This window comes from Salmo salar, unplaced genomic scaffold (assembly GCF_905237065.1).
Source record: "Salmo salar unplaced genomic scaffold, Ssal_v3.1, whole genome shotgun sequence".
Lineage (NCBI taxonomy): Eukaryota > Metazoa > Chordata > Actinopteri > Salmoniformes > Salmonidae > Salmo > Salmo salar.
The window spans coordinates 155001-167676 of NW_025548689.1; the positions used below are offsets into that span (position 1 = coordinate 155001).

General features: G+C 42.6%; 1 protein-coding gene across 1 annotated transcript in view; it reads right to left on the minus strand.

Annotated features, from left to right (window-relative positions):
* The window catches only part of LOC106595859 (unconventional myosin-XV), a gene marked incomplete at its 5' end in the record, with an annotated part of 220734 nt that overhangs the window by 105261 nt on the left and 102797 nt on the right, over positions 1 to 12676 (minus strand). The window contains one exon of the mRNA XM_045712658.1: positions 731 to 857. Coding sequence (XP_045568614.1) covers positions 731 to 857 — 127 coding nt within the window. The remainder of the gene's footprint in view (positions 1 to 730; positions 858 to 12676) is intronic.

Below are 12676 nucleotides of genomic sequence, written 5' to 3' on the forward strand. Positions count from 1 at the left end.
ACACGTCAAACCATGTTCACAATCAATCCTTAGGGCGTTTTTAACGTAGAATTTAGATAATATTCCAACCGGACAATAGCAGATTCATTACAGAAGAAAAATCAAAAATGGCTAGCCTTACGTGAGCGCGCACGAGGTAAGTCAATGACCCCAGCCCGACCACTTACTGTTCCGGGTATTATTCAATCAAATTGCATTTTAGAAGTCTTCAACAAGGTTCTAATGACTGTTGACATCTAGTGGAAGCCTTAGGAAGTGCAATATGACATCACAGACACTGTAGTTCAGACAGAACATCATTAGAAAGAACTACAATTCTCAGATCCTCCACTTCCTGGTTGGATTGTTTCTCAGGGTTTTTCTGCCTGCTATATGTGTTCTGTTATACTCACAGACACCATTCAAACAGTTTTAGAAACTTTAGAGTGTTTTCTATCCAAATCTACTAATTATATGCATATTCTAGTTTCTGGGCAGGAGTAGTAACCAGTTTAAATCAGGTACGTTTTTTTATCCGGCCGTGAAAATACTGCCCCCTATCCACATCAGGTTTTTAACATTTACTGTGGTACCTGTGAGTGTGTGTGTGTTACGTGTGTGTGTGTGTGTGTGTGCTGTGTGTGTGTGTGTGTGTGTGTCTGTGTGTGTGTGTGTGTGTGTGTGTGTGTGTGTGTGTTACCTGTGTGTGTGTGCAGGCTGGCTGGGTGCAGGGTTAGATGGGTGTTGGTACTGTTTGATCATATCCTTGATGTTGTGGGAGGGGCTTTCTGAGTTAGACACGCTGGATTGGACCAGTCCTTCAGGAGGGGGGGCCCTGGACCGCACCATGTCATCAGGAGGGGGGGCCCGTGTCGGACCTGGAAAAATCCACACCATCATCACTAGAGCTGTGTTCCAATACCCATACTATATAATACATACTATATAATACATACTATATACTACATACTACATACTATATACTACATACTATATACTATGTCTATAGGTCTATAAACTAGAGCTGTGTTCCAATACCCATACTAACATACTACATACTATATACTACATACTACATACTACATACTATATAGTATATACTATATACTACATACTACATACTATATACTATATACTATATACTATATACACATACTATATACTATATACACATACTATATACTACATACACATACTATATACAACATACTACATACTATATACTACATACTACATACTTTATACTATATACTACATACTATATACCATATACTACATACTACATACTATATACTATATACTACATACTTTATACTATATACTACATACTATATACTATATACTACATACTACATACTATATACTATATACTACATACTATATACTACATACTACATACTATATACTACATACTATATACTATGTCTATAGGTCTATAAACTAGAGCTGTGTTCTAATACCCATACTATATAATACATACTATATACTACATACTACATACTATATACTACATACTATATACTATGTCTATAGGTCTATAAACTAGAGCTGTGTTCTAATACCCATACTATATAATACATACTATATACTACATACTACATACTATATACTACATACTATATACTATGTCTATAGGTCTATAAACTAGAGCTGTGTTCTAATACCCATACTATATAATACATACTATATACTACATACTACATACTACATACTATATACTATATACACATACTATATACTATATACTATATACTATATACACATACTATATACTATATACACATACTATATACTATATACTATATACTATATACACATATTATATACTATATACTACATACAATATACTATATGCACATACTATATACTATATACACATACTATATACTACATACTATATACTATATACACATACTATATAGTATATACTACATACTATATACACATACTATATACTACATACTATATACTATATAGTACATACTATATACTATATGCTACATACTATATACACATACTATATACTCTATACACATACTATATACTACATACTATATACTATATACTACATACTATATACTAAATACTACATACTATATACTACATACTACATACTACATACTATATACTATATACTACATACTTTATACTATATACTATATACTATATACTACATACTATATACTACATACTATATACTATATACTACATACTACATACTATATACACATACTATATACTATATACTATTAGTCTATAGATCTAGAGAATAGAGCTGTGTTTCAATACCCATACTAACATACAGTATACTACATACTACATACTACATACTACATACTACCTCCTATATACTATATTCTACATACTATATACTACATACTACATACTATATACTATATACTACATACTTTATACTATATACTACATACTTTATACTATATACTATATACTACATACTACATACTATATACTATATACTACATACTATATACTATATTCTACATACTATATACTATATACTACATACTACATACTATATACTTTATACTATATACTACATACTATATACTATATACTATATACTACATACTATATACTATATACTATATACTACATACTATATACTATATACTACATACTATATACTATATACTATATACACATATTATATACTATATACACATATTATATACTATATACTACATACTATATACTATATACTATATACACATATTATATACTATATATACATATTATATACTATATACTACATACTATATACTACATACTACATACTATATACTACATACTACATACTATATACTATTAGTCTATAGGTCTAGAGACTAGAGCTGTGTTCTAATACCCACACTAACATACTATATACTACATACTACATACTATATACTATTAGTCTATAGGTCTAGAGAATAGAGCTGTGTTCTAATACCCACATTATATACTACATACTACATACTATATACTACATACTACATACTACATACTATATACTATATACTACATACTTTATACTATATACTACATACTTTATACTATATACTATATACTACATACTACATACTATATACTATATACTACATACTATATTCTACATACTATATACTATATACTACATACTACATACTATATACTTTATACTATATACTACATACTTTATACTATATACTACATACTATATACTACATACTATATACTACATACTATATACTATATACTACATACTATATACTACATGCTATATACTATATACTATATACACACATTATATACTATATACACATACTATATACTATATACTACATACTATATACTATATACACATATTATATACTATATACTACATACTATATACTACATACTACATACTATATACTACATACTACATACTATATACTATTAGTCTATAGGTCTAGAGACTAGAGCTGTGTTCTAATACCCACACTAACATACTGTATACTACATACTATATACTACATACTATATACTACATACTACATACTATATACTACATACTATATACTACATACTACATACTATATACTACATACTATATACTATATACTACATACTATATACTATATACTATATACACATATGATATACTATATACTACATACTATATACTACATACTATATACTACATACTATATAGTACATACTATATACTATATACACATTATATACTATATACTATATACTACATACTATATACTATATACACATATTATATACTATATACTACATACTATATACTACATACTATATAGTACATACTATATACTATATACACATATTATATACTATATACTATATACTACATACTATATACTATATACACATATTATATACTATATACTACATACTATATACTTCATACTACATACTATATACTATTAGTCTATAGGTCTAGAGAATAGAGCTGTGTTCTAATACCCACACTAACATACTGTATACTACATACTATATACTACATACTACATACTATATACTACATACTACATACTACATACTATATACTACATACTATATACTTTATACTATATACTACATACTATATACTATATACTATATACTACATACTATATACTATATACTATATACTACATACTATATACTATATACTACATACTATATACTATATACACATATTATATACTATATACACATATTATATACTATATACTACATACTATATACTATATACTATATACACATATTATATACTATATATACATATTATATACTATATACTACATACTATATACTACATACTACATACTATATACTACATACTACATACTATATACTATTAGTCTATAGGTCTAGAGACTAGAGCTGTGTTCTAATACCCACACTAACATACTATATACTACATACTACATACTATATACTATTAGTCTATAGGTCTAGAGAATAGAGCTGTGTTCTAATACCCACATTATATACTACATACTACATACTATATACTACATACTACATACTACATACTATATACTATATACTACATACTTTATACTATATACTACATACTTTATACTATATACTATATACTACATACTACATACTATATACTATATACTACATACTATATTCTACATACTATATACTATATACTACATACTACATACTATATACTTTATACTATATACTACATACTTTATACTATATACTACATACTATATACTACATACTATATACTACATACTATATACTACATACTATATACTATATACTACATACTATATACTACATGCTATATACTATATACTATATACACACATTATATACTATATACACATACTATATACTATATACTATATACTATATACACATATTATATACTATATACTACATACTATATACTACATACTACATACTATATACTACATACTACATACTATATACTATTAGTCTATAGGTCTAGAGACTAGAGCTGTGTTCTAATACCCACACTAACATACTGTATACTACATACTATATACTACATACTATATACTACATACTACATACTATATACTACATACTATATACTACATACTACATACTATATACTACATACTATATACTATATACTACATACTATATACTATATACTATATACACATATGATATACTATATACTACATACTATATACTACATACTATATACTACATACTATATAGTACATACTATATACTATATACACATTATATACTATATACTATATACTACATACTATATACTATATACACATATTATATACTATATACTACATACTATATACTACATACTATATAGTACATACTATATACTATATACACATATTATATACTATATACTATATACTACATACTATATACTATATACACATATTATATACTATATACTACATACTATATACTTCATACTACATACTATATACTATTAGTCTATAGGTCTAGAGAATAGAGCTGTGTTCTAATACCCACACTAACATACTGTATACTACATACTATATACTACATACTACATACTATATACTACATACTACATACTACATACTATATACTACATACTATATACTATATACTATATACTACATACTATATACTACATACTACATACTATATACTACATACTATATAATACATACTACATACTATATACTACATACTATATACTACATACTATATATTACATACTACATACTATATACTACATACTATATACTACATACTACATACTATATATTACATACTACATACTATATACTATTAGTCTATAGATCTAGAGACTAGAGCTGTGTTCAATACCCACACTATATACTACATACTACATACTATATACTACATACTATATACTACATACTACATACTATATACTACATACTATATACTACATACTACATACTATATACTACATACTATATAGTACATACTACATACTATATACTATTAGTTCATTTTAGTATACTGTAAACCAACGGTAGCCTTTCAGCTGAGCGTGCTAGCGTTTCGCCTGTGTACCGGATGTTGATGCCGTTGCTATGCAACTTCTTACCAGCTTATTAGCATAACAAATGACTAGCTGGACATTTTACGACTTCACTAACAACGTCCATTGAGAACGCACAACGACTATACACCACTTAGCTAAGAACGACGTGGATAATCAAAGTCAATAGTTTACGTCGGTAAATTCACTCAGCTAACATACCGGGTACATACTGCTGTAATGAAATGCTATGTGGTTCATAAGGATAGCGTAGCTAGCTAACATACTGGTACATACTGCTGTAAAGATATGCTATGTGGTTTGTAAGGACAGCGTAGCTAGCTAACATACCGGTCCATACTGCTGTAATGATATGCTATGTGGTTCATAAGGACAGCGTAGCTAGCTAGCATACCGGTACATACTGCTGTAATGATATGCTGTGTGGTTCATTAGGACAGCGTAGCTAGCTAGCATACCGGTACATACTGCTGTAATGATATGCTATGTGGTTCATAAGGACAGCGTAGCTAGCTAGCATACCCGGTCCATACTGCTGTAATGATATGCTATGTGGTTAGTAAGGACAGCGTAGCTAGCTAGCATACCGGTACATACTGCTGTAATGATATGCTATGAGGTTCATAAGGACAGCGTAGCTAGCTAACATACCCGGTCCATACTGCTGTAATGATATGCTATGTGGTTTGTAAGGACAGAATAGCTAGCTAGCATACCGGTACATACTGCTGTAATGATATGCTATGTGGTTTGTAAGGATAGCGTAGCTAGCTAACATACCGGTACATACTGCTGTAATGATATGCTGTGAGGTTCATAAGGACAGCGTAGCTAGCTAGCATACCGGTCCATACTGCTGTAATGATATGCTATGAGGGTTCATAAGGACAGCGTAGCTAGCTAACATACCAGTACATACTGCTGTAATGATATGCTATGAGGGTTCATAAGGACAGCGTAGCTAGCTAGCTAACATACCGGTCCACACTGCTGTAATGATATGCTATGAGGTTCATAAGGACAGCGTAGCTAGCTAGCATACCCGGTCCATACTGCTGTAATGATATGCTATGAGGTTCGTGAGGATAGCGTAGCTAGCTAACATACCCAGTACATACTGCTGTAATGCTATGCTATGAGGTTCATAAGGACAGCGTAGCTAGCTAACATACCGGTCCATACTGCTGTAATGATATGCTGTGCGGTTCGTAAGGATAGCGGAGCTAGCTAACATACCGGTACATACTGCTGTAATGATATGCTATGTGGTTCATAAGGATAGCGTAGCTAGCTAACATACCCAGTACATACTGTTGTAATGATATGCTGTGTGGTTTGTAAGGACAGCGTAGCTAGCTAGCATACCGGTCCATACTGCTGTAATGATATGCTGTGTGGTTCATAAGGACAGCGTAGCTAGCTAGCATACCGGTACATACTGCTGTAATGATATGCTGTGTGGTTCATAAGGATAGCGTAGCTAGCTAACATACCCAGTACATACTGTCATTACTTTATTACATTGCTTAACATATTCTTAACATTTGTCATAATTAGTTAAAACATTGAATTTGAATCTGGTATCGTCGGAACTTCGGCTGCATATTTTCTTCAAAACTTGAAAACGTTACAAAGCCACGCCCATTTTTCGGGAAGAATTGCATTATGGGCCCTAAAAGGCACATAAATAGTGTCCACTGCTATATTACTGTAGTACGACATCCGGGAACTTCTCGGCATACTAACTATATCCACACTATGACCAATAAGCTACAAACTCAATTTTACGTCACAAATAGTACGGTTAGCATGAGACCTAGTTACACAGCTCAGGACTTGTAACGGACTGGATTGAAAACAGCACTAGATGGAGGAGGGGTCGTGCTGGGCTGGGAGTGGTGCTGGGCTGTGGGTGGTGCTGGGCTGGGGGTGGTGCTGGGCTGGGAGTGGTGCTGGGCTGTGAGTGGTGCTGGGCTGGGGGTGGTGCTGGGCTGGGGGTGGTGCTGGGCTGGGGGTGGTGCTGGGCTGGGGGTGGTGCTGGGCTGTGGGTGGTGCTGGGCTGGGGGTGGTGCTGGGGCTGTGGGTTGTGGTGGGCTGTGGGTGGTTGACCTACTGTGTTTCCTGGAGGAGGGGTGGTGCTGGGCTGTGGGTGGTGCTGGGCTGGGAGTGGTGCTGGGCTGTGGGTGGAGCTGGGCTGGGGGTGGTGCTGGGCTGGGGTGGTGCTGGGCTGTGGGTGGTGCTGGGCTGGGGGTGGTGCTGGGCTGTGGGTGGTGCTGGGCTGTGGGTGGTGCTGGGGCTGTGGGTTGTGCTGGGCTGTGGGTGGTTGACCTACTGTGTTTCCTGGAGGAGGGGTGGTGCTGGGCTGTGGGTGGTGCTGGGCTGGGAGTGGTGCTGGGCTGTGGGTGGTGCTGGGCTGGGGGTGGTGCTGGGCTGGGGGTGGTGCTGGGCTGTGGGTGGTGCTGGGCTGGGGGTGGTGCTGGGCTGTGGGTGGTGCTGGGCTGTGGGTGGTGCTGGGCTGTGGGTGGTGCTGGGGCTGTGGGTGGTGCTGGGCTGTGGGTGGTTGACCTACTGTGTTTCCAGGAGGAGGGGTGGTGCTGGGCTGTGGGTGGTGCTGGGGCTGTGGGTGGTTGATCTACTGTGTTTCCTGGAGGAGGGGGTGGTGCTGGGCTGTGGGTGGTGCTGGGGCTGTGGGTGGTGCTGGGCTGGGGGTGGTGCTGGGCTGTGGGTGGTGCTGGGCTGGGGGTGGTGCTGGGCTGTGGGTGGTGCTGGGCTGTGGGTGGTGCTGGGCTGTGGGTGGTGCTGGGGCTGTGGGTGGTGCTGGGCTGTGGGTGGTTGACCTACTGTGTTTCCTGGAGGAGGGGTGGTGCTGGGGTGTGGGTGGTGCTGGGGCTGTTGGTGGTTGATCTACTGTGTTTCCTGGAGGAGGGGGTGGTGCTGGGCTGGGGGTGGTGCTGGGCTGTGGGTGGTGCTGGGCTGGGGGTGGTGCTGGGCTGTGGGTGGTGCTGGGCTGTGGGTGGTGCTGGGCTGTGGGTGGTGCTGGGGCTCTGGGTGTTGCTGGGCTGTGGGTGGTTGACCTACTGTGTTTCCTGGAGGAGGGGGTGGTGCTGGGCTGTGGGTGGTTGACCTACTGTGTTTCCTGGAGGAGGGGGTGGTGCTGGGCTGTGGGTGGTTGACCTACTGTGTTTCCTGGAGGAGGGGTGGTGCTGGGCTGTGGGTGGTTGACCTACTGTGTTTCCTGGAGGAGGGGTGGTGCTGGGCTGTGGGTGGTTGACCTACTGTGTTTCCTGGAGGAGGGGTGGTGCTGGGCCGTGGGTGGTTGACCTACTGTGTTTCCTGGAGGAAGGGGTGGTGCTGGGCCGTGGGTGGTTGACCTACTGTGTTTCCTGGAGGAGGGGTGGTGCTGGGGCTGTGGGTGGTTGACCTACTGTGTTTCCTGGAGGAGGGGTGGTGCTGGGCTGTGGGTGGTTGACCTACTGTGTTTCCTGGAGGACGGGTGGTGCTGGGGCTGTGGGGGTTGACCTACTGTGCTTCCTGGAGGACGGGTGGTGCTGGGCTGTGGGTGGTTGACCTACTGTGTTTCCTGGAGGAGGGGTGGTGCTGGGCTGTGGGTGGTTGACCTACTGTGTTTCCTGGAGGAGGGGGTGGTGCTGGGGCTGTGGGTGGTTGACCTACTGTGTTTCCTGGAGGACGGGTGGTGCTGGGGCTGTGGGTGGTTGACCTACTGTGTTTCCTGGAGGACGGGTGGTGCTGGGCTGTGGGTGGTTGACCTACTGTGTTTCCTGGAGGAGGGGTGGTGCTGGGCTGTGGGTGGTTGACCTACTGTGTTTCCTGGAGGAGGGGGTGGTGCTGGGATGTGGGTGGTTGACCTACTGTGTTTCCTGGAGGAGGGGGTGGTGCTGGGCCGTGGGTGGTTGACCTACTGTGTTTCCTGGAGGATGGGTGGTGCTGGGCTGTGGGTGGTGCTGGGCTGTGGGTGGTGCTGGGCTGTTGGTGGTTGACCTACTGTGTTTCCTTGAGGACGGGTGGTGCTGGGGCTGTGGGTGGTTGACCTACTGTGTTTCCTTGAGGATGGGTGGTGCTGGGCTGTTGGTGGTTGACCTACTGTGTTTCCTTGAGGATGGGTGGTGCTGGGATGTGGGTGGTTGACCTACTGTGTTTCCTGGAGGAGGGGTGGTGCTGGGATGTGGGTGGTTGACCTACTGTGTTTCCTGGAGGAGGGGGTGGTGCTGGGCTGTGGGTGGTGCTGGGCTGTGGATGGTTAACCTACTGTGTTTCCTGGAGGAGGGGTGGTGCTGGGGCTGTGGGTGGTTGACCTACTGTGTTTCCTGGAGGAGGGGGTGGTGCTGGGCTGTGGGTGGTGCTGGGCTGTGGGTGGTTGACCTACTGTGTTTCCTGGAGGAGGGGGTGGTCCTGGGGCTGTGGGTGTGGGTGGTCCCCTACTGTGTTTCCTGGAGGAGGGGTGGTGCTGGGCCGTGGGTGGTTGACCTACTGTCTTTCCTGGAGGAGGGGGTGGTGCTGGGCTGTGGGTGGTTGACCTACTGTGTTTCCTGGTGCTGGGCTGTGGGTGGTTGACCTACTGTGTTTCCTGGAGGAGGGGTGGTGCTGGGCTGTGGGTGGTTGACCTACTGTGTTTCCTGGAGGACGGGTGGTGCTGGGCTGTGGGTGGTGCTGGGCTGTGGGTGGTTAACCTACTGTGTTTCCTGGAGGAGGGGTGGTGCTGGGGCTGTGGGTGGTTGACCTACTGTGTTTCCTGGAGGAGGGGGTGGTGCTGGGCTGTGGGTGGTTGACCTACTGTGTTTCCTGGAGGACGGGTGGTGCTGGGCTGTGGGTGGTTGACCTACTGTGTTTCCTGGAGGAGGGGGTTGTGCTGGGGCTGTGGGTGTGGGTGGTTGACAAGCTGTGTTTCCTGGAGGAGGGGGGTGGTGCTGGGCTGTGGGTGGTTGACCTACTGTGTTTCCTGGCTGTGGGTGGTTGACCTACTGTGTTTCCTGGAGGAGGGGGTGGTGCCGGGCTGTGGGTGGTTGACCTACTGTGTTTCCTGGAGGAGGGGGTGGTGCTGGGCTGTGGGTGGTGCTGGGCTGTGGGTGGTTGACCTACTGTGTTTCCAAGAGGAGGGGTGGTGCTGGACTGTGGGTGGTGCTGGGGCCGTGGGTGGTTAACCTACTGTTTTTCCTGGAGGACGGGTGGTGCTGGGCTGTGGGTGGTTGACCTACTGTGTTTCCTGGAGGAGGGGGTGTTGCTGGGCTGTGGGTGGTTGACCTACTGTGTTTCCTGGAGGAGGGGGTGGTGCTGGGGCTGTGGGTGGTTGACCTACTGTGTTTCCTGGAGGAGGGGGTGGTGCTGGGCTGTGGGTGGTTGACCTTCTGTGTTTCCTGGAGGAGGGGTGGTGCTGGGCTGTGGGTGGTTGACCTACTGTGTTTCCTGGAGGAGGGGGTGGTGCCGGGCTGTGGGTGGTTGACCTACTGTGTTTCCTGGAGGAGGGGTGGTGCTGGGGCTGTGGGTGGTGCTGGGCTGTGGGTGGTTGATCTAATGTGTTTCCTGGAGGACGGGGTGGTGCTGGGCTGTGGGTGGTGCTGGGCTGTGGGTGGTTAACCTACTGTGTTTCCTGGAGGAGGGGGTGGTGCTGGGCTGTGGGTGGTGCTGGGCTGTGGGTGGTGCTGGGCTGTGGGTGGTTGACCTACTGTGTTTCCTGGAGGACGGGTGGTGCTGGGCTGTGGGTGGTGCTGGGCTGTGGGTGGTTAACCTACTGTGTTTCCTGGAGGAGGGGTGGTGCTGGGGCTGTGGGTGGTGCTGGGCTGTGGGTGGTTGACCTACTGTGTTTCCTGGAGGAGGTGTGGTGCTGGGCTGTGGGTGGTGCTGGGCTGTGGGTGGTTAACCTACTGTGTTTCCTGGAGGACGGGTGGTGCTGGGCTGTGGGTGGTTAACCTACTGTGTTTCCTGGAGGACGGGTGGTGCTGGGCTGTGGGTGGTTAACCTACTGTGTTTCCTGGAGGACGGGTGGTGCTGGGCTGTGGGTGGTTGACCTACTGTCTTTCCTGGAGGACGGGTGGTGCTAGGCTGTGGGTGGTTAACCTACTGTGTTTCCTGGAGGACGGGTGGTGCTGGGCTGTGGGTGGTTAACCTACTGTGTTTCCTGGAGGAGGGGTGGTGCCGGGCTGTGGGTGGTTAACCTACTGTGTTTCCTGGAGGACGGGTGATGCTGGGCTGTGGGTGGTTAACCTACTGTGTTTCCTGGAGGACGGGTGGTGCTGGGCTGTGGGTGGTTAACCTACTGTGTTTCCTGGAGGACGGGTGGTGCTGGGCTGTGGGTGGTTAACCTACTGTGTTTCCTGGAGGACGGGTGGTGCTGGGCTGTGGGTGGTTAACCTACTGTGTTTCCTGGAGGACGGGTGGTGCTGGGCTGTGGGTGGTTAACCTACTGTGTTTCCTCGAGGACGGGTGGTGCTGGGCTGTGGGTGGTTAACCTACTGTGTTTCCTGGAGGACGGGTGGTGCTGGGCTGTGGGTGGTTAACCTACTGTGTTTCCTCGAGGACGGGTGGTGCTGGGCTGTGGGTGGTTAACCTACTGTGTTTCCTGGAGGACGGGTGGTGCCGGGCTGTGGGTGGTTAACCTACTGTGTTTCCTGGAGGACGGGTGGTGCTGGGCTGTGGGCGGTTAACCTACTGTGTTTCCTGGAGGACGGGTGGTGCTGGGCTGTGGGT